Source organism: Coenobita brevimanus, chromosome 47, assembly GCF_032717465.1.
Source record: "Coenobita brevimanus isolate Jiangsu-jjx chromosome 47, ASM3271746v2, whole genome shotgun sequence".
In the NCBI taxonomy this organism is placed as follows: Eukaryota; Metazoa; Arthropoda; class Malacostraca; order Decapoda; family Coenobitidae; genus Coenobita; species Coenobita brevimanus.
Window position 1 is genome coordinate 24577105 of NC_137000.1, and position 24300 is coordinate 24601404.

The following is a 24300-nucleotide window of genomic DNA, read 5'->3' on the forward strand; positions in this document are numbered from 1 at the left end:
CTTCTTCAACAGAGTAATAATTTATTTCTTTGGTAATGACATGAGCCAGATAACGAGAAGCAAGTAAATTTTAAGCAAGTAAGAAAGAACCAAAGACTAGAAATCCTGAAAGTTATTCATTCCAAGAAAAATAAAACAAAAGGGAGCCAACTTGATCACTACAGATGTGATGCAAGTTATTGTATGCCTGACTGTTATCTGGTAGTCGCGGAAAAGGAAAAGGAAAAGCAATTATTGTTTTACCTTAGCGTCCGTAACCATAGCCCCCATATCCACCATACCCTCCATAGCCCCCACAGCCATCATAGCCTCCATAGCCACCATAGCCACTATAGCCTCCATAGCCACCATACCCTTGGTAGCCTCCATAGCCACCATACCCTCGGTAGCCTCCGTAGCCCCCATATCCTCCATAGCCACCATATTGATACCCAGGCACAGGCTCGGGCTCGGGACTGGCCAGGGCGAGGGCCACAATGAGCAAGACAGACAAAACAACCAACACCTGCAACAACGAACGCGTGAATGACAAACATCCCTTGTATATTTTCTATAACTGGAATTTTATTTGATAAGAGAAGCACTGTAAATCATCGACAGGTAGACGGATAGCTAGAGAGACGGATAAACAGAAGATAAATTGTATTCACAGTTTTGGCCATCTTGTTGAAGTGTGTGTGAAAGCACTGAATTCAGATGATGGTTGCCGACTTATTTATCCACCAGCTTGACCCTGGACTGGGAGAGGGAGAGAGAGAGAGAGAGAGAGAGAGAGAGAGAGAGAGAGAGAGAGTGAGAGAAGCTTTGAAAGGAAGGGGGAGAGGTCGTTGAGGTGAGTCACATGGCACTCTAGGTGACACAAGAGCCACCGTAACACCTTCTTAGCGATTATTTTTTTCCTATTAAACTTAAGTATCTTCTTCTCTTAGTATCCTAATGCAAAATCAGATCTGGTCGTTATATACCTACATGTGCGCTGACCGAACCAGACAACCATATGTGATGAAGGTAGAAAATGATAAGCAGCTTTCACGAGGCATTCTCCCTGTTTTTTCTTCGAATTTGTTTTTTTATTTAATGTCATAAAAGTAAAACAATAGCATCGAGGAACAAATGCTCTGAGACGATAGTTATTATTTCGTAACAATATTCTGGGAAGTTATATAAACATAGAGAGAGGGGGAGAATGTGTGTGTGTGTGTGTGTGTGTGTGTGTGTGTGTACAGTTGAGATCTGGGTACTTCATAATGAACGAAACTCGGCATTTTCCAAAGTTAACGAAAAGGGAACCCTTAGGCTAGGACTCTTACTTTCGCAACTATGAGCCAATAGATGGAGGACAGTACGCTTAATACCCATCCAGCGGCACCTTTCACAAAGCAACCCTGGGATCTAACTGGGTAGCAATAGATAGATAGATAGATAGATAGATATACACACACACGGCGAAATAGAAATGATTTGTGGGATATTTTTATTTTTCCAACTCAGAGTCAATGTAGGTCGAGAAAAATATCATTGTTTAACGGAGGTTTTCAAAAGGGATTCAATTCGCTTTTAGTCTGCCTCACTCTAGGTGAAATCAGAGAGAGAGAGAGAGAGAGAGAGAGAGGGAGAGAGATGCGACATCCAGCCAAGAGCCAAACTTCTTCATTTCCGTGCACCTTGGCGTACAAAGGGACCCTGGGCCGACCCTGGTGTGTCGTTGTCTACCACAAAGCGCGCGTAGGATTCCTACACAGTGTATGTACTGTACCTGTAGAACGGTCCCACAGAAGCAGTTGCTTACCTGTGGTTGACGGGTCTGCTGGGTCAGACAAGGCCAAGGTTATGCAACTACATAGTAACAACAACAAAATCAACAATAACAACAACACTATTACTACTACCAACACCTCAGTTCTCTGGCTTCGTCTTTATTCTATCCATACCCTTCGTAGACTATTTTATTCAGCTCTGGAAAGACTCTTGCTAGCCACGAAAGAGCCACCTAACATCGTCTGAGAATACCACGAACACAGTAAGCAACACATCACCGCAGAAAAGAGGTTTAAGCTTGTAGTAGCAGTAATAGTAGTAAAGAGGGTTAAGTTTGTGATTTCCACTGAAAAAAGGCAATGGTCCTTATTTGCAATCTTTCTCACTCCCTTGCAATGGAACGAGGTCTTTGAGTGTGGGAATTACGGACAAGCATTGACAGTCTGTAACTGACGGAGGTGTGATCTCTCTCTCTCTCTGTTTGTGTGTACGTACAAAACGAATGGTCCGCCCTTAATATTATTTTTAAATTATGCTCTTATCACATAATCCTAAGAAAATAGTCACTCACACGTTCGTGCGCGCACACATACGGACAGGTATACACGACAGATATATAGGCTGTGTGTGTGTGTGTGTGTGTGTGTGTGTGTGTGTGTGTGTGTGTGTGTGTGTGTGTGAACATGGGCACTATCTACAATTGTTTCACCCTAACCTTGACTCAATAACAACACAGAAATAAATGAAAGAAATACAGTTGCAAAAAGCACGTAAAAGGTATGAAATAATAAAAACAATGGGTTCCCACGCCCACCTATTGTTACCGGAGCGAAAAGTTTGACAGAAAAAAAATTGTTCTCGAAGCTCAGGGGGAAACATCAGATTTATTAAAACTGTGCCAAGTGTGTTCGATCTTTTCATTGACTTCTTATTTCTTTCTGTCTGTCTATTTGTCTCTCTGCCTGTCATTCTATCCATCAAGCCATCTCTATCTACCTGTATGTCCGTCTATCTCTTGCCAATGAGATCAAATTACACATATAGATGTAGATGGATAGATAGATATACATAGCAACTTTTTTCTACGTATCCATTACCGAGCGTCTGAAAAGAAAGGTAAAATTAAAACGACCCTCACTATCCCTACGACGTAACTACACAAAGCAAAGACAAACACCCACCCAGGACACAAACCTTAACCTGCCGGGGCTTACAAAGGAATCCTGAAAATAAGAAAATACAAAGGGTAGCAAGCAGTCGGCCATTTCACTCCTCGCAGTAGCATTCAGAAGCAAGCAGACGAAGTTAATGGAATTTGTGAAAGAAAGAGGTGATTGTTGTATTGTTGGTGATTGTGTGTTTGGTTACTACTCGCTGCTTTTTCATGTAAATGGATTGGAGAGAGACAGACAGACAGACAAAGAGAGACAGAGACAGAGACAGAGACAGACAGACAGACAGACAGAACAGAGAGAGAGAGAGAGAGAGAGATTAAATGAAAAATCAAAAGTTCAAATATGCAAGAGAGAGAGAGAAGATTATACGAAAAAATGAAAAGATCACACACACACACACACACACACACACACACACACACACACACACACACACACACACACACATACATACACATACACACACACACACACACACACACACACACACACACACACACACACACACACACACACATATATATATATATATATATATATATATATATATATATATATATATATATATATATATATATATATATATATATATATATATATATATATATATATGAGAGAGAGAGAGAGAGACTTGCACACACAAGACGCCCCTCTCGAAGCTAATACCAACCAAACGAAGTCACTGAATGTATTGTGAGGCTGGAAGAGGATGAAATGGATAATGTGAGTGCATTTAAGTACTTGGGTAGCTTTATGAGTAAGGATGGACGTTTAGAGGTTGAAGTGTTGGAGAGGTACAACAGGGAAGAAAGGTTGTTGGCAGGGGCGTACATAGAGATTTGGGGGCCCAGCGGGCTAGGTTCTTTGCGGGGCCCCCATCCAACATCTAAATATAGGAGTCCCCCCAAAAGCTAGGGCTTGCCGTAGGTATACTGTGCGAGAACTGTGGGCAGGCTTTGTAGTGTAACAGTTTAACATTCGTAATCCTTGCCACGTCTGGTTTTTAATTATCAAAGTACATTTTTGTGATGTGTTTTACAGTGTTATGCAACTGGTAATTATTTTTGATGGTGATCTTACGATGCAGCAACCCACCTTTCCTCACCCTAACCAGCCTAACCTAATCTAACGTAAACCTAATTTATTAGCACCAAAAGATTCATTAAAGCATTAGTAATATTGTAAAACACATCAGGAAAATGTATTTTGGTCATTAAAAATCAGTTATGGCAACTTCTAAATATTGTCCCGTAATCCTATCAACTCTGTAAAATCACAAAAACGAAAAATAAATATATATTTATATACACTCTTACAACAGAAAATATTTCCAATAATATATACTCAGTTAGTCGTAGACAGTACTGTTTTTTGTTATAAAAGCCAATTTTCAAGAGCCGGCGGCGTTGCACCAACCAGTTTCGATGTCAGGTGACGACTAAGACCGTGAGATGTGTCTCGAATGTATCGGAAGGTTTGGGCCTACCGCTTGGCTACAAGTTGCCATATATCTCATACTCAAAACTTATCTAATATCTCAGCCGGGATTGTCAGGATGATAAATATATATATATTTATAAATATATATATATATATATATATATATATATATATATATATATATATATATATATATTTATAAATATTAATGAAAAAGCTTATAAATTTTTAAGGCTTTGGGGGGCTCCCCTCAATGGGGGGCCCGGGGGGCAGTTTCAAACAGCCCCCCTTCGCCCCCCCTAAGGTACGCCACTGGTTGTTGGTTCTTTGAAAGCAGTGATAAGGATCAGGGAAGTGGGCATGAAAAAAAAAAAAAAAAACGCGCTGCATGACGGTATTATGATACCAACCCCAACGTATGGAAGTGAAGCTTGGACTTTGCTGGAAGGACACAAGTCAAGAGTGGGACGAAATTACTACTGCTTTTTCTTTTACTACTACTACCACTACTTCTAGTAGTAGTAGTTGTCTAGTAGTAGTAGTAGTAGTTCAGACTGTGAGATTAGTTCCCGCCGTGAGATTAGATCTGGTTGTGAGATTAGTTTCGACCAAGAGATTAGTTCCGACCGTGAGATTAGTTCCGATCGTAAGACTACCACTCTGTGAGATTTGTTTCCGGTCATGAGGTTAGTTCAGACCCTGAGATTAGTGCCGGCCGTGAGATTAGTTCTACGGTAGCAACTATTCTCACGGTCAGAACTAACATCTTGTTATTTGCTTACTGGTATTTCAAATGCATAAAGCAGTACAAGTCATTCTTGTAGTCAGACACCTTAAGTATACTTTTTTCTTTTTCCACTGTAACCTGCCCCAAATTTTCATTCTTTCACACTGAAATGCTCATGACTGACATCCTACTCTAGTGACATCAGTTTGTTACAACTCAGCATCGACGATAGGAAGATGACAATTTCAGGTCAAGTAAAAGTAAAAGCTGTATAGTACTAAAATAAGGAAATGAATATACAAAACCACACCCGTTCGGAAGCAAATGAAATCCCCAGCTCGCTGTGACGTCATTCTAACAGCCATCAATGTTTTTTTTAAATTACGTGGCAACTTTTCTTATGTGATGTATTCTGAAGATTACACCTCAATATCCTCTCATGTTACTGACGCAAACTACGTCGATAATGAAAAGATATAGTTAAACAGCATACAAGGGAATGTGAAGGCGTAATGTGCGGTATAAATCGCTGTAGAAGAGGTGTTGCGAAGTTTCCTATGCCACGTAGAATACGAATAACAGGGAGACTAAATCGCTAATTAGAAACTTAGCATCTCGGGCAGCTAATGAGGCTCCCTGCCCTCTGTGACGCCATCTTCATTGAGCCAATCAGCTGGCTTTCTGAGGTAGGCTTGTACCCCCATCACCTCTCTCTCTCTCTCTCTCTCTCTCTCTCTCTCTCACCATAGACGACGTGGGATTAAAACTAGTTTTACTCACTTCATGGATTACACGGGATTATAATGGTGTTAAAGTTAGAGTAACAGTGAAAGCAAGCGAGAATCGGGAATATACTTTGCAATAGAGAATGATGGCACTATACTCTTCACTATAATTTGGCCACCATCTTAAATGCAACTTGCAACAAAGATTAACACCAGGATATGATGCTAGTCATGAAGAAGTGCTGTGAAAACGACGTACAACCGTGACGGTGATTGCAGTAGTGAGAGCGCCCAAGATTACGCTACTCGACGGTGATAATAGACATAACAATGAATAAAAACAGTGATAGTGAACACAATAATTGTACGGTGTTATAGTGGAGATTATAGTTGTGACAGTAATCATACTGTATACGGTGTTATAGTGATAGATTATAGAATACCTGATTATGTTATAGTCAATGTAGTAGTGACAATGTGCATACACGGTGTTACTGTGATTGATTAAAGCGGTACAGTGAACAGGATTATACGATGGTACACTGAGCGCTAACAGAGGTTATATAAACTGAGTCCGCCAATCTTACAGCCCTGAAACTCGAACTCTGGTCCTGCCAGTAGCGAGCAGAACAAGCTAACAAATGCACACCCGACCCCCTCAACTTCACGCATCCATCGTTACTACTGCGCTGGTGAGAGCTCCAATTTACGTTTCTATGATTATTTTAGTCTTGTGCGTATATCTTTACGTGTATTATGTTAATTTGCTTCCATCTAACGGAACTGGGGCACTCCCATAAATTAGACACTACCTATTGGATGCATAAAATTCAGTAAGCTATATGTTAATGAGGAAGGAATGAGTCTTCTTGGTTATTAGTTAAAATACCCTTCCAGCCTAACTAAACTTAGCCATCAAACAAGCTACAGGGGATTAAGTGTCTTCGTCAGCTTAGTATAAACACGCAATTGAGTAAGAAGGTAATTAGAATACAAAATACGCAGGAAATCTAGAGGTAATGTTTCAACGACTTCCCTGGTTCGACTGAGCGAGTACCTGCATTTTGCATTCGAAGCCTCAACTCCTTCAGTGGCGTCTGTCCTACTTTATTCTTGTTCTGTGACGATTTTACTCAACATTAGGTAGACTTTTCTAACTGGAGGGGTTGGATATAGCCTTCATTAATCCCTCCACTGTCTGATTTTTTTCTTCATTAAGCTAAGTAAATTGGTCTGAATGTAGGAAGTTTAAAATCTGTAATACATAATGGAACTCGAGAGGCCAGCTATGCAACGAACAGGGAACCATGCTTTTAAACCACGGTGTCTCGAAGCGTTGTTTTGCCGAATACTGTGGTTCGACTCATTGTTTTATATTCGAAGCTTTAGTTCCTTCAGTTCTGGGACATCTTTCTTACTTTATTCTTGCTACTGCTAAACGATTTATTAATGAAGGTCGATACGTAGAGGCGAATTGGATAACGATGATCGTGATAATGATTACGAGGAGGAGATGGAGGAAGAGAATAATGATGATGATGATGACTAGCGAAGGACATGATGATGATGATGATACAAGAATACGATAAAAATGATGATGATGGTTAGAGTGAGAACATAAAAAAAAAAAAAAAAAACCCCTCTGCAGACCTACAGACACTCCGGTTGAAAAAGTCGTGTAAATCATGGAAGGAGCATATGTACGAGTAAGTGCAATCTCTCTCTCTCTCTCTCTCTCTCTCTCTCTCTCTCTCTCTCTCTCTCTCTCTCTCGTGGAGGGGATTTCCTCTCTCCTTCCCTCCTTTCCTGTCACCCTCCCTCCCCCCCTCTCTCCTCTCCTATCCTCCTTCCCTCTCGCCCTCTATGTCTCATTTCTTTCTCCTGTTTCCCTCCCTCCATTTTTCTCTCCTCCCATGCCTGTCTCTCTTTCACTTCCCCTCCGCCTTTCTCTCTTTCCCTCTCCCTCTTGCCTTTCTCCCTTTCCCTCCCTCCCTCCCTCCCACTGTCCTTTCCTCCTCCTCTCTTTGTCTCTCAACCTACGTATATCTATCTATCTATATACCTGTCTGTCTATCTATCTTTCTATCGATCTATCTATCTATCAATCTGTCTATCAATCTATCTATCTATATCTATCTATCTATCTATATATTGTGTCAGACGCCTTAATCCCGTAAGGGGTAGCCACAAACAAATCGCCTCCATGTCGCCTTGTCCCAAGCCATTTCATTGCCCTGCTCTCAGCTCACACTTCCCTCTCTCATATACCTCTCCACTCCATCCCTCTATCTCATCCTTAGCCTCCCTCTCCCTCTCCCCCCCTCCACCTCACTCACATACTCTCCTCGTAAGTCTCTCACTCTCCATCCTCTCCACATGGCCAAACCACCTCGGTGTGTTTCTCCTAATCCTTCCTATCACATTCACATCCACACAACAATGCTTCTTCATTTCCTTATTTGTCAGTCTGTCTCACCATGTGACTCCACATGCTCCTCTCAAATAACTAATTTCCACTTCTCTCACTCTTGATTTCTGTCCCTCCAACAAGGTCCAAGCTTCACTTCCATATGTTAGAGTTGGTATCACAATACTGTCATGTAATAACTTTTTCACTTCCATGCTCACTTCTCTGTTTCTTATCATTGCTTTCAGGGAACCAGCAACCTTTCTTCCCTGTTGTACCCATTCAAGCACTTCACCCTCTAAACTTCCATCCTTACTCATCACACTAGCCAAGTACTTAAACGCACTCACATTTTCCATTTCCTCCTCATCCAACCTCACTGTACATTCGCTGACTTCACTTCTCTCAAAGACCATAATTTAACTCTTCCCTACATCCACCTTTAGATTCTGTTTCTTACACTCTCAAACTCATCCACCAAGCCTTGCAGCTCCCCTTCGTCTTCACTTAACAACACATTATCATCTGCAAACAACAGTACAGGAAGTTTCCAAACACTGCCCTCTCTCACTAGGGCCTCTCCAACATCCACTGCCCTACCTTTTATCGATTTGATAACCCGATCCATATACAGATTGAATAACCATGGAGACATGACACATTCTTGTTTCAATCCAACCTGCAAATGGAAAAATTCACTCAGTTCACTAACCACATGCACTGCAGCCTTAGCACCCTCATACATACTCTTCACGGCCTTCGTCAACTTCCCATCTACTCCATATATTCTTAATACTTTCCACAGTCCTTGTCTATCCACCCTGCCACATGCTTTCTCCAAATCCATGAAGGCCACATACAACCTCTTTACCTTCCCTAGAAACTTTTCCACTAAAGATCTAAGAATGAATATCTGATCTACACAACCTCTTCCCTTCCTAAAAACCCCCTGGTTTTCTCCAACTAATTCCTCTGTTATTTCCCTAACTCTGTCAATAAGTATCCTACCATATACTTTTCCTATTACACTAAGAAGACAAATGCCCCTATGATTACCACACACTCCTTTTTCCCTCTTTTCCTTTGTACAAGGGAATATATATACCTGACTTCCAGTCCTCCGGGACTCTACCTTCCTCCCAGGTCAGTCTGCACGTTTTCCACATCCATTCCACTACTGTCTCTCCACCATGCTTCAGCATTTCACCACACGCTCCATTCATTCCTGGGGCTTTTCCCATTTTAACTTTCTTTATTGCATCCACAACTTCCATCCTACTAATTTCTTCCTCTCTTCTCACATCCCTCATTCTCCCAGCCACTTATACTTGCATCACTTTCATTCTCTATGTTCAACAGTTCCTAAAACTGTTGTCTCCATCTGCTCAATTTTTCTCCCTTCTCGACTAGTTATCTACCATTTTTATCTTTAGCTCCCCAACTACCTTCTTTGGCACCCTGTCTAACTCTCCTTACCGCTTTGCAGAACATTTTCTCACATTCCCTCCGCTTTACTCTCAAGTACCTTCCAAATTCCTCACCCACTCTCTTCTTACTTTCTTTTACTAATCTTTTCACCTCTTTCTTCCTCTCTACATATAACTCTATCTTCCGTCTCTCAACTTCTCCTACGCCCCTGTATCTCATCTACTCACTATATGCTTTCTTCTTTTGTGCCACAGCCTCTCTCATCTCTTCATTTCACCGTGCTGTTCCCTGCATCCCCTTTTATCTTCTTTTCACCCCACACACCACGTCATATGCTGCACAAATTTCTGTGAATATCTTGCACACACCTTCCACATCCCCCATCTGCTCCAATCCATAGTTACCCAATGGCTCCTCCACTTTCCTCTTATATTCTGCCTTCTTTCCATCCTCTTGTAACGTTTCCACCCTCCTTGTATGAAATACTTCCTCTTGTCCTTCCCTCCTTCTATTTCTCCATTTCTTTTGGACTCTGATTCTGACCACCACCAAGTGGTGGTCAGAAAGTCCACTCCCCGAACCTCTATATACTCTTGCATCCATTACACACCTTCTTATCCTTTAATCCACACACACATAATCAGTCATTGCCTTCCATTCATTCAGTTCACCACCCACCCTTCTCATCACTCTCCACGTATACCTGTTGATCATTTTGCGCCTGAAGAAGGCAATTAGCTATCACCAACCCCCTTCCGGCACAAATGTCCACTAAAGCACTGCCATTCTCATCCATCACTGCAGGCACACTCCCACTCCCCAACTACTCCATTCACCGTCATACTCCCTGCTTTTCCATTCATATCTCCAATCAAAATCACTCTCTCATGTCTTTCAAACTTTTCCATGCACGTTTCCACGTTTATCCAGAACTCTTCCCTCACTCTGCTTGCACGATCTTGCGTTGGCGCACACACGTACATTTGTAGTCCCACTTTCAATCTTACCCACACAATCCTTGAGCCAACTGATCCATAGTCTCTTATATTCTCCTTCCATCTGTTACTCAGCAATACACACTCCTTGTTTTGCCCTGTCATTCTCACCTACTCCTGCACACATACCCCATCCGTACTACCATTCTCTCACTGTCTCACCTCGCCATTTAGTTTCAGTTAATCCACATACATCCACTTTCGCACCCTCAAGCACCTGAACGATGTTTCTTTCTCTCACCTCATCATTTTCACCCCTTACATTCCATGTAGCTATCCGTACCATGTCCTTCGTTCAGTCCTTAGTCGTCACCTTTTAATGAGTCCTGGTCCAAGGCTTCTTGTTCGTATTTTTAGTCAGTTGTTTTCTGGGGAGGGACACTAACCCTCCACCAACCCACTTGTTGTCATGTAAGGAACACGTGTTGGTTGGTTATAATGTTACCACTCAGCATTGTAAATGCTTTCCTGGTTTACAGGAAATCATTTGACTTGCCACTCATTGTAGAGCTCCCCTAAAAACAGAGTACCACTACACAAAGTGGGTGGATGATGAGTGCCCCCACCTACCACAAATATATATATATATATATATATATATATATATATATATATATATATATATATATATATATATATATATATAGAGAGAGAGAGAGAGAGAGAGAGAGAGAGAGAGAGAGAGAGAATTATAATGCAAAGATAATGCTGAAGTAGTGTAATGTTAACCCATACCATGCTAGCTACATAGATCTCTGTCCCCTTCAAAAATGCCAGTGACGTAGATCTACGTCCTGCAGCACTGAGATTTCAATGCAAGGAACTGAAGTAAAACGGAAGTTAATATCGTATCTTGATAACTTCAGATATTCTCCGCTACGCTTACAACACTGATTTATGAGTGCGGGAGGCGAGTCTTCACAGGCTCACAGCCACTCTGCTCTGTATGTAACCTTAAAGATATCAGAGGTCGAATAGCACCAACTTGACTCGATTCAACGAACTATCTGGCTTTAGTGATTATTTTTATTAATGACAAGGATCTTACAGTATATTGATGTATTAAGCCCATTCAGCCAGAAAAAAAAATCCAAAATCGGCCAGTGTAGAGTGGTATTTTTTTTAATGCCCAGCGCGGTACAGGCTAATAATAGTAAAACACTCCTGAGATAATGGCAAGATAGTTACAAAAACGAATAAATGTGAAGATAGAAATTTAGTGCCTCGGCTGTCACTCCGACCGGGACGTTCTAACCACTGTACCACTAGACGCCTCTCATTCTCCTGAAATATTCTGTCTATCTATTTATCAACCTATCCATCTACAGTCATGGTCATAAATAATCACCTATCCTCCGGTACCCTGTGCCTCAGGCTGGCTCCTTTATGCGTGACAAGTCACAGAGGAGTAAGAGGGGATGAGAGGGAAGGGCCAGAGAGAGAAGGAATGGTGGGTGGGGGGATGAGTGATGGTGCGGGGGTGGAGTGAGGGAGGGGAGGTAGAGGAGGGAGAATGAAATGCAAAGTGGTGGTCACATAATTTGTCTATTTTCTTTCTTTCAAGGCATGATATATAGACTTAATATTCGGTTAAAAATGCTGCATTACACCTTGTATAGGGGCGTCATATAACAAGATTTAGATAGGTGGTGATCTCAAGGGCTGATAGAAATATACTGAAATAACAGATCAAACATTAGTATGGAGCCAGATATTTGTGTTTATCCATGTATTTTGACTTCGGATGCAGATTGGAATCTGGATGGCTTTGACTTTCGTAATGTTTATATAAGAAATGTCCTCTACCATTACATGTAATTAAATTTTGGAACTAAATACCATAATCATGCAACCTTTGACAAGGCTGTGTCCACAGTATATATATTCATCCTCATGCTATATACTCTCTCTATACAGTCACCATTATTTCAACTATTTTCTGGCATCTCTGTACGAAAAGGCTATTTAAAATAATTGTGCATAAAAGGTAAATAAATATGATGTCTATGCACGTGGGTGGATATAATAACGATAATCACGATCTGTTAGAAGGAAAATAAAACAAAATCCTACCCAAACTCCCAAAATATATTTATGTCAATGTTTACCGACACTGGTCAAACCAGAGCAACGTGGAAAGCCCTAGTAAATAGTCCAGTGTCCTTCTGCCTCAATAACCTGTTGCAGTCTTCGCGGCACCGAGGAAACAATGTAGTTGGTGGTTTGCTGGTTTCACCAGAACAGCTCCCACTCGTCCTTGGCGTGCAGGAGGAGGCGGGCCCGTGTCCTCTCGTTCTCTGGCTCCCACGCGTTGACAAGCTGGGCCCACACAGTCTCAGTGGCTCTATCGGGCATGGAAGCATACATAAACAATTTCCGATGGTCGATTGCTTCGCTCTTTGTTATTTATTCTGCACGTTTCGTTTGACTTCACTAACCCGTGGGCTGCTCTTACTGAAGGGTTTAAAGGAGGCTGTATCCGACCCCTCCATCTAATTGCCAGAATAAAGTTACATGGAAGTAGGAATAATATACCGTAATTCAAAAAGCGACCTCAGGCTGAACGGATTTAATTTGAGTCAGAGGCAGGTTTACATGTGTAAACCATAGGCCAGTAAACTGAAGGACAAATAACCAGTTTACTCTCCTTGGAGGCACTGCGTAATCTACAAATCCCCAGTCCCGTTTGAGGGATCGAAGCTATACCGGTATTTACGTCTTCACTACATGTCTTCCTTAAAATTAGCAAAGTTGTTGGTTGTAACGTATGTCAATATATACGCTTTCACTACAATGTTCCAGGGGGTGGGAATGGAGCTAAAAGTTACCCTGATACTCATAAATTTTGTATTCGCTGATCCTTCTAGAACTTTTTGTGGTGCATTGTTGAAAATCTCGCTCATAAGAGATATATCGCAGCTTCCCAAGACACCCCCACATGAGGTATGTCACAGGCCACGGGTTAATGAACAGATACACACACACACACAGGGAGTCATCAGATGCAGACGTCGGACATCGGCGCTCCGTACCAAAACAACACGGCCAGTGGCAATTACCTAAATTAGTATCTTTGAATGAGTCAAGCTCTGTACCAGGTTAGACTAAATGATTTTTCATTATTAAAAGGAAAAGAAATAATAAGTTTAAATAAGACTGGTTCAAACAACAAAGAACCACGATGCGTTAAGTCAGCTGGGTTTGTTTATACTACAGCAACGCGGGGAAAGCGTGCATACTCTGTAAGTACATACTCTGTTCATTTAGTATTACAAAATGGATACATACTTCAGTAAAACAAATTTGGAAAAGAAAAGGGATAAAAGTAAAAAACAAAATGATGATTTCTACCAAGAACTGGTTGAAGTGGAGACTCACAATAGACTGGTTGAACGTGTACACAAACTAGAAATGGCTTTCAAAAATGAAATTGATGAAATAAAGAAGCAAATGCACTTGCAAAAGGAAGAGATAGAAAAACTAGGAAGGGAGGCCAATAAGAAAGGCACAACCATCAGTGAATTAACAGCGGAATTGAGTACGCTTAGGAAGAAAGTGAGTGAAATGGGAAGTACAGTAGTCAATCACGAGAGTGTTATGGAAGAGTTAAAAAATGACACAGAGATAATTAGACAAGCAAGCAGTCTTATGGATCAGAGCAGTGATATTGAGGAGAAGATAACACAGGTGAATGAAGCTGTGCAAAGCTACAAAAATGATGTAGAAACCACGTATGCTGAAATGGTGAAAGTAAATAAAGACTTAGAAACAAGGGTGGAGGAAAAAAGCATTAAAAAGGAAGTGAAAAGAATAATCCAAAACAATTCAAAGTTAGTCAGAGATTCAGTAGAAATAAATATCTCAATAGTAATCACTGGTATAGAAGAGGAAGAAATTAAAAACAAGATCACTAGAGACAAAAAGGAGATGGCACATGTAATGAGCTTACTGAAAGAAGTATCAGAGGAAATCTGTAGTAAAGACATAGAGGAACACAAAAGGTTAGGGAAATACGAGAAAAGCAAGACAAGACCTCTAAAGGTGACTTTCCAGAGTGTAAACACTGTGGAAGAGATACTAAAAAATGCTAAGAATCTTATGGAAAAAGAGGAGTTCAAAAATGTATGGATAAAAAGATGCCTAACACAAGAGGAACTGGAATTACTGAAAGAGAAAAGGGAGGAAGCAAAAACAAAAAATGAAGGAAGATCAGAAGAGGACAAGAAGATTTTTTTTTTTTTACAAAGTAATAGGATTGCAGGTACGAAAGTGGTACACAAACAGGATGGAATAAAAAGGAGGAAGGTAGTAAAACCATGTCATGACAAGTATATAAACAAGATGATAAAGTTGATGTACTCAAATGTGAATGGAATGGTATCTAAATTACTAGAGATGAATGATTATGTCAGAGAAAATGAACCACAAATAATATGCCTAACTGAGACAAAATTAACACCAAGGATATCCAATGACACACTAAACTTAGAGGAATACAATATATGGAGAAGAGACAGAAATTTAAAAAAAGGAGGAGGAATTATAATATTAACTAAGAAAAATCTAAAAGTCAAGGAAATAAACCTAGATATACCATCACAAGTACAACTGATTGCAGTAGAGATCGACACATCTGAAGGTAAAGTAATTGTACCCAATTTGTATATGTCACCCAGATCAAACACATGGGAAAGAGACGAATATGAGGACCTGGCAGAGAGTACAATTCAAAGTATAAGATCCTTGCTACATAAAATGGAAGAGAAATCGGAAAGAATTATACTAACTGGGGACTTCAATACAAATATAAATTGGAATACTCTAGATATAAATAGCCAAGAAAGCTGTTGGGACCAAAAGCTCCTAGATCTCGTACACGAGTTTTTCTTAACGCAACATGTGAGGGAAACCACTAGAAAAAGAGGACTTGATGTACCTTCAGTGCTAGATCTAATATTTACTAGGCAAGAAAATGACATTGACAGTTTAATATATCACCCTCCACTCGGCAAAAGCGATCATGCAGTACTAAATTATAACTTCAGGATAGCATATGACATAGTAAACAGCAATGACAGTTACAAAAAGAGCCTAAACTATAAAAAGGGAAATTATCAAGACCTAAAGAAGTATTTCTTAGAAGTTGATTGGGAAAATGAGCTTAGAGGACAAGATTTAAATGCTGTATATAAAAAATTTTGTGAATTTTATGAAATAGGAGTCCAGAAGTACATCCCACAGCACAAAGAAGCAGAAAAGAAAATAAAGAAATGGTTCAATACAGAATGTAAAAATTCAAAAGAAAGAAGAGATTTGTTGTGGAATAGATACAGAAGACACAATAGTGAAAGGGCGTATAATAATTACAAACAGGCAAGAAACGACTATACAAGAATAAGGAGGGAATCCCAAAAACAGTTTGAGGAGGATATAATAAATAAAAGTAGTGATCAACCAAAGCTGTTTTACAGCTATATCAGAAGCAAAACCAAAGTAAAAGATATAATACAATCCATTACAGACGAGGGAATCAATTATACACAAGAGAAAGATATTTGTGAAGCACTAAATAAGAATTTCCAATTAGTTTTTACAGAAGAAAAAAATTTTGAGAGGGACTATGTGGAACACGCATGTCCACACATACTACCAGATATACAAATAGCAGAAAAAGTAATACAGGGGGAGTTAAGTAGATTAGACAGAGGAAAAGCAAGTGGTCCTGATGAAATTTCATGTTGGGTGTTACGAGAATGTGCAAAGGAGTTAAGTAAACCATTATTTTTAATTTTCAAGAAATCCTTGAGTCAAGGGAAACTACCTGATATTTGGAAAAAAGCAAATATAGTCCCCTTATTCAAGAAAGGAAATAGACAAAATCCTCTCAACTACCGACCAGTATCACTGACCAGTGTTGTAAACAAGGTATTAGAAAAACTTATGAGAAAAACTTGGGTAAATCATCTAGAAGAACACAGTATGATAACAGAAAGACAGTTTGGTTTCAGAAAAGGAAAATCATGTGTTACTAATCTGTTGAGCTACTATGACAGAGTAACAAACACAATACAGGAAAGGGAAGGATGGGTGGACAGTATCTATTTAGATTTCAAGAAAGCTTTTGACAGTGTACCACACCAAAGACTTTTATGGAAGCTGTACCATCAAGGAGGAATTCGAGGCAAAACTGTTTTGTTGGATGCAAGACTTTCTCATAAAAAGAGAAATGAGGACAGTACTAAGAGGAAACTACTCATCATGGAAAGAAGTGACTAGTGGAGTACCACAGGGTTCGGTGCTGGCACCAATCATGTTTTTAGTGTACATAAATGATATAAACAGTAACACTGGAAATGAGAGCTATCTGAATATGTTTGCAGATGATGCAAAAATACAAAGGAGAATTACTAGCACAGACTCTTGTAGGGAGCTACAGGAAGAATTAAATAAACTTCATGAATGGAGCAGTACATGGCAAATGGAATTCAATGTGGACAAGTGTCATGTAATCAAGTTTGGTAAAAGTGGAAAAAGACCTGATTGGGATTATAAGTTAGGAAATAAAACCCTATACACATCAGAAAGAGAGAAAGACCTAGGTGTGATTATCAATAACAGACTATCTCCGGCTGACCACATCAGCGAGAAGGTAAGGAACATGTATACACTGCTTGCAAATATGAGAATAGCATTCACATACATAAATGAAGACATGCTAAGAAGGATAATAACATCATTTATTAGACCAACCCTGGAATATGCATCAATAGTCTGGAGTCCTCATCTCAAAAAGCAAATAGACAAGATTGAAAAAGTTCAAAGGGCCGCTACAAGATGGATACCAGGCTTAAGGGACCTAAGCTACGAAGAAAGACTAAATAAACTGAATCTACCAACACTACAGGAGAGAAGGAAAAGAGGTGACATGATAATGCTATATAAGTGCATATCAGGAAAGGAGAAAATAGACATAAATGATTACTTAACATATGGAGAAGCATCAGCAAGAGGACACTGCAAAAAACTGCATAAGAAGAGAGGTGATAAAGACGTAAGGAAGTTCAGTTTCCCAAACAGAGCAATTGATCAATGGAATGCACTACCGAATGAAATAGTGTGTGCCAAAACAATTCACAAATTTAAGGATATGTACGATAAATATGGTCTAAGACACGGGACAGTACGAGCTTGACTCATTCCTGTAAAGATACAATTAGGTAAGAACAATTAGGTAAGAACACACACACACACACACACACACACACACACACACACACACCAGTCGAGTAGGGCAGTACTCCAAAGGTGGATGGAAAGCTGATTACAGGGAAAGCTGGAGCTCCTGTTTCATCAGCCCTTCGGACTAGTTCCTGACCATCCCCCGTTGCTGAACGCTTTTCAGTGTTTCAGTAACACAGGGAGTAGGCCAGCATGCTCTCCAATACAAGTTTTTCTGTTTATCACCACCAAACTACATGCACATTACACACTACACTTCCTTTTCAAAATTATACAATAAAAATGGCGTCTAATAAGCAAGCCTCGGAGTCCTCGAGGGGAGGACCATAATTGCTCCCACCATCAGCCCCTTTCCTGGTGATGATTCAACGAGCTGCCTGGAACCACTGTCTGACTCACTTCCTCTTCATTTCTACAACATTTGTGGTCTTTCTAACTTTCCCTCAGATGAGCACCACCTCACCTCCTCAAAACCTCACCTTCTCTATTTAACTGAGACTCAGCTGTCTGAGGCAACTGCTAGCAAACCCTTTTCTGTATCCTCTTACTTTCTCTATACTCATTTCAAAGACAAATGTGGCAGTTGGGTATGTGTACTCAACGACTTATCTTGCTCTTATGTTCCTGAACTTGATTCTTCTGAACTCTCTACTCCCTGGCTTCGGCTTTCCTGTCATTCTCTGACTAAATATATCTGTGCTCTTTATTTATCCGCTAATTCTACTGACTATCAAAAATTCTTCAACTATCTTACTTCTGCGATGGAACACATCCTATCCACTTCTCCTTTCTCTGAAATCTCCATTCTAGGAGATTTGAATGTTCACCACCACCTTTGGCTCTCCTCTCCTTTCACTGATCCACCTGGTGAACAAGCCTACAGCTTTTCTATCCTTAATGACCTAGTGCAGCTTGTATAGCACCCTACCTGTATCACTAACCACCTTGGAGAGAGCTCCAAAATACTTGACCTCTTCCTCACAACTAATCCTTCTGCTTCTGCTGTTAATCTTTTCTCTCCGTTGGGCTCCTCCAGTCACAACCTTATTACCTTAAACTATTGCTCCGGTACGCCCTGTGGGCCTTCCAAAAAAACGTCATCTGTGGCACTTTGGAGCTGCTGACTGGGAGGCCCTGAGGCAGTACTTCTTATATTTTCCTGGAATGATTATTGCTTCCATGGCCGGAAGCTATCTGAGTGTGCCTTGCACATTACAGAGGTTATTCTCTCGGACATGAAAGCATACATTCCTTTCTCATATCCTTTGGTTAATGCAAGAAAGCCTTGGTTTAATCACGTTTGTTCTAATGCTGTCCACAACAAGGAGATGGCCTATAAAAGGTGCAGGAGCCAACCCACCCCTGAATCACATCTTTCTTATGTTTCTGCCCGAAATCGTGCTAAGTCTGTTCTTCACTCTGCTAAAAATAATTTCATCCGTACTAAATACTCTCAGCTCTCCAACTTGAATTCTTCCCGCTCCTTCTGGCACCTTGCCAAAAACTTTTCTAACAACTTTTTCTAACAACTTTGCATCATCATTCTTCCCTCCTCTTTTCTACCCTGATGGCTCTGTAGCTATTTCTTCTACTGATAAAGCAGATCTCTTCGCTCAGACTTTCTCCTCCAATTCCACCTTAGACGATTCCAGTGCTGTTCCTCCATCACTTCCCCTCTCTGACGTCCTCATGGCTGACATTAAAATTTCTTCAGCTGATTTATTTTCTGCCATCACTGGCCTCAATACTAAGAAGGCATATGGTCCTGATTGAGTCGCTCCTTTTGTCCTCAAGAACTGTGCTTCTGTGCATACACCCTGCCTAGGCAAACTCTTTTGCCTTTGTTTATCAACTTATACCTTTCCTTCTTGCTGGAAGTTTGCTTTCATTGAGCCATTCCCATAGAAGGGTGACTATTCCCAACCCTCTAACTATAGCCCAATTGCTTTAACATCCTGTGTCTCAAAAGTTTTCGAGTCTATTCTTAACAGAAAATTTTTAAAGCATCTTCCCTCTCATAACCCTCTTTCTGACTGTCAGTATGGACGCACAATTGACGATCTTCTACCCACCTTTCAGACTTCTGGTCATCCTCCTTTCAGAAGGTTGGCTAAAGCTTTGCCATTGCACTTGACATCTCAAATTCTTTCGATCGAGTCTGGCATAAATCTTTAATTTCCAAACTGCCTTCTTACGGTTTCTAACCTTCTATCTGTGCCTTCATCCTTTCTGGTCATTCTATAGCTGCTGTTGTAGACGGCCATCGTTCTTCTCCTAGATCTATCAACAGTGGTGTTCCTCAGGGCTCTGTCCTATCACCAACTGTCTTCCTTGTATTCATCAGTGACCTTCTAAGCTGTACATCTAACCCTATCCACCCATCCGCTGATGACATCACCCATCACCTTTCTATTCGGTTCCCACAACGTCCATCTCAACAGTTACTTCAACAAAGAAAGGATGAGGTTGTGGCACACCTAATGTCTGACTTGGCTCATATCTCTGCCTGGGGCAAAAGTAATCTTGTTGTTTTTAATGCATCAAAGACTCAGTTCTTATACCCATCAACTCGACAAAATCTTCCACAGGAGTACCCACTAATGTTTAATAATATCCAGCTAAATCCAGTATCATCCTTAAACATTCTTGGGGTTTCATTCTCTCGGGACCTATCTTGGAAAGATCATATTGCATCTCTTGTAAAATCTGCATCCAAGAATTTAGGTGCGCTAAGCCGGCTCCGTGCATTCTCTACCCCTGCAATTGCTGACTTTATATACGAGTTTTATTCGCCCTTGTGTAGAGTACAAACCTCACGCGTGGGGAGGCTCCCCACATACAGCTCTTCTCAGTAGGGTGGAGTCAAAATCTTTTCGCCTTATCAACTATCCTCCTCTTACTGGCTCCCTTCAACCTCGGTCTGTTCGTCGCACTGTTGCATCTTTATCTCTTTTCTGTCGCTACTTCAATGGTCAATACTCCTCTGAAATGTCTACTTGCATCCTTTCATCTCTGCGATGGACACGTAGCACCCGTCTCTCAACAAACTCTCATCCCTTTTCTTTTCAACTCTCTAATGCAAGAGTTAACCCTTACTCCCAGTCCTTCATTTATGCAACAGGTCAACTCTGGAACTGTCTCCCTCTGTCTGTATTTCCTGCTTCCTATGATCTCCAGTCTTTCAACCGCAGTGCGTCCAGGCATCTCGAAATGAATGGATCTTGAATTTGGCTCACTTTCGTATTGTTTTTGTTTTCTTCTTGGAAGGAACGGTTTGTGGGCTTCTGGCGTTTGGTTTCTTCTTCCTTGCATAACACACACACACACACACACACACACACACACACACACACACACACACACAGCGGGATGATCAGGGTTGCGAGGCATGAAAAAAGATTACATACACATATCATATACAGTATATTGCCGGTAAATAGTTGCGTTCTTATTATGCCTCCATATGCCTCTTCTGATTTCTTTTTAGTTGTTGCTTTTCCCATCAATATTTTGCCTTTCTGAGCTTGAGAGAGAGAGAGAGAGAGAGAGGGAGAGAGAGAGAGAGACTGATGTGGGATACTCTACCCCCCTCACACACACACACACACACACACACACACACACACACACACAGCACCATTTCTTACAAATGTCTCCCATTTATTCTTGCTTCTACTTCTCACCTCTCTCTCTCTCTCTCTCTCTCTCTCTCTCTCTCTCTCTCTCTCTCATCGATGACAGAATAGCGAGAACTGAGAAGCAAAGACATTTATGTATGGCATTTAACGAGTAATGCTTTGTGCAAGTACTTTTTCTGTCCACTTCTACCGTTCACTGTGCTCTCTCTCTCTCTCTCTCTCTCTCTCTCTCTCTCTCTCTCTCTCTCTCTCTCTCTCTCTCTAATGATGAATGCATGTTAGTACTGCTTATTTCAGCGGACATTTTGTTGATTGAGTCTTCCTCGGGCTCTGATTAATTATGTTTTTAATTTTCTTTTCCAAGGATGCTAACCACGTTTGACTGGTGGGATTTTGTATTGCGGTGACGATGGTGATGATAATGATGATGATGTTATAGTTGTTTATGGTGATGACAGTAATAATGAAGATGACTTGTGATGGTGATAGCGATGATACTGAAAACGCTGATGATAATAATAATAATAATAATAATAATAATAATAATAATAATGACAACAATGATAATATTAATAATAACAAAAGTAATAATAATAATAATAATAACAAGGATAATAATAATAGTAATAATAATAATAATAATACTAATAATAATAATAATAATGATAATAGTAGGGTAATAATAATAACGTATATAGATGATATGAGCCGCTCCATGTCCACCTCAACTATATTGGATCACAATCGAGAAAGAGACAGAGTGAGAGAGGTATTGTTCTAGTCCAATGATTTTGTGCTATATAAATTTTTACTTAAACGCATTCTCTGTGCCCGTCTACTGATCGGAATCTCCCCTCTCTCTCTCTCTCTCTCTCTCTCTCTCTCTCTCTCTCTCTCTCTCTCTCTCTCTCTCTCACTTTGTAATTCTAGAGACGTGAGTTATTTTTTCCACGTTGTCTGTCGCCATTTTTTTTTTTTTCCCACCAACCACGAGTACCACATTTTAGCAAAGTAACTGCTCAGGTAAATTATTTGTGTCTTGTCCAGGTGTGGTGCGGCGTTGTGTCCTTCGTCTGCATCTGGCCTTGTGTTGGTGGGATGTATGGGACACGTTTGTGGTGCAGTGATTTGTGGTGCTCACACTGAATTACAGACTTCTTATAACTGTACAGTATGGGGAAAAGCCTACACACACACACACACACACACACACACACACACACACACACACACACACACACACACACACACACACACACGAAAAATGTGCATGTGGTGGCATTGTTTACCCTGGGTGGAGAACTTTGGTGTCCACCCGGGGAACAGACCATCTTATATTTCCGTGTACTTCGTCGTGGGAAGGACCCTGGTAAGGCACTGTCTAGCACATAGGGCACCGGATCTCTACGTGATATATAAACTGTACTGTACCTGCAGGACTGCCCCATAGAAGCAGATGATTGCCTGCCGTCGACGGGTCTGCTTCGCCGCCATATAGTCATAGTTAAACAACAACAGCAACAGGTGAATTAACACTGAGACATATATTAGAGATCTGTCTCCAGTCTGATGTACTCAGTTCTATCAAAATGGCCGAAAACCTATAACATGGGCCACTACTCTATTCAGTCATTACTCAAGACATGGGAAAAGACTAAGCAACTGGTCTAGTTATGGAATAGAGTATTATCATCATCATCATCATGACCATCATCATCATCATCATCACCATCATCATCATCATCATCATCATCATCATCACCACCACCACCACCACCACCACTATCATCACCTATTCCTACATTTATAAAAGTGGTGAGTGGGATTCTGAAACAGAGGGGGCAGCTACAATAGGCCACACAAAAATATATATATAAAAAGAAAACAATGAACAGAGAGAAAAAATGTAATAACAGGGATCATTAGAACTTAATAATTCCAGGTCAGTGAAAAGGCGGAGAATGACCTGAAAAACGAAAAACTGGGCAGTGAGTTCAATAGAAATCTTTGATTATCATTATTATTATTATCATCATTGTTGTTGTTGTTGGTGGTGGTGGTGTTTTCATTATGATTAGATTTGTGAAGTCAATGCTGCAATAAACAATATATTTGTTTTTTAGACACCCTCTTGAAACGAAGAAAGTTTTTTTTTAATTCCTGGTATGTATTTGAAGAGATTAAAAGATATCTAAATAGGTAGGCATGGAGAGAGAGAGAGAGAGAGAGAGAGAGAGAGAGAGAGAGAGAGAGAATCACCCCAACGCCTAACGCAAGTAACAGGCAAACTTTTCCATCTCGCTTTCCACTGCTCTGTAAATTCGCAAACGAAATTCAAGGGCCAAGTGTTGTTAGGTATGTGACCACAAACCTGACATGGATGCTCCTTGACCCCTCCTTCCCACTCGACCATGTATTTGACCTCTAAGTGTGACCTCGGGGGCATGTTCTTGAAGGTGGTGTGGGGTGGAAAATTTCTGGTGTAATGTGGAGAAGGTAGAAGAGTTAGAGAGCTCTCTCTCTCTCTCTCTCTCTCTCTCTCTCTGCAGGTACAATGAAGAGAATTGGCAAGCACTCAAAGAGGCAATAAAAAGTGCGTTTTCATGTGTTTTACGAATCCATTTGAGGTTAGAGGTACCTGACATAACATGAAATACCTCATAACAGAGAGAGAGAGAGAGAGAGAGAGAGAGAGAAAGAAAGACAGAGAGAGAGAGAGAGAGAGAGAAAGAAAGACAGAGAGAGAGAGAGAGAGAGAAAGAAAGACA

At 40.6% G+C, this 24300-nt stretch overlaps 1 protein-coding gene across 1 annotated transcript; it reads right to left on the reverse strand.

Annotated features, from left to right (window-relative positions):
• Positions 1 to 244: 244 nt before the first annotated feature.
• On the reverse strand, positions 245 to 23026 carry LOC145399124 (uncharacterized). The gene is made up of 2 exons (XM_080271865.1): positions 22964 to 23026; positions 245 to 505 (listed from the first exon to the last, which is right to left on the reverse strand). The coding sequence occupies exons 1-2, from the start codon at positions 23024 to 23026 to the stop codon at positions 245 to 247; spliced, it is 324 nt and encodes a 107-aa protein (XP_080127991.1).
• Positions 23027 to 24300: the final 1274 nt, after the last annotated feature.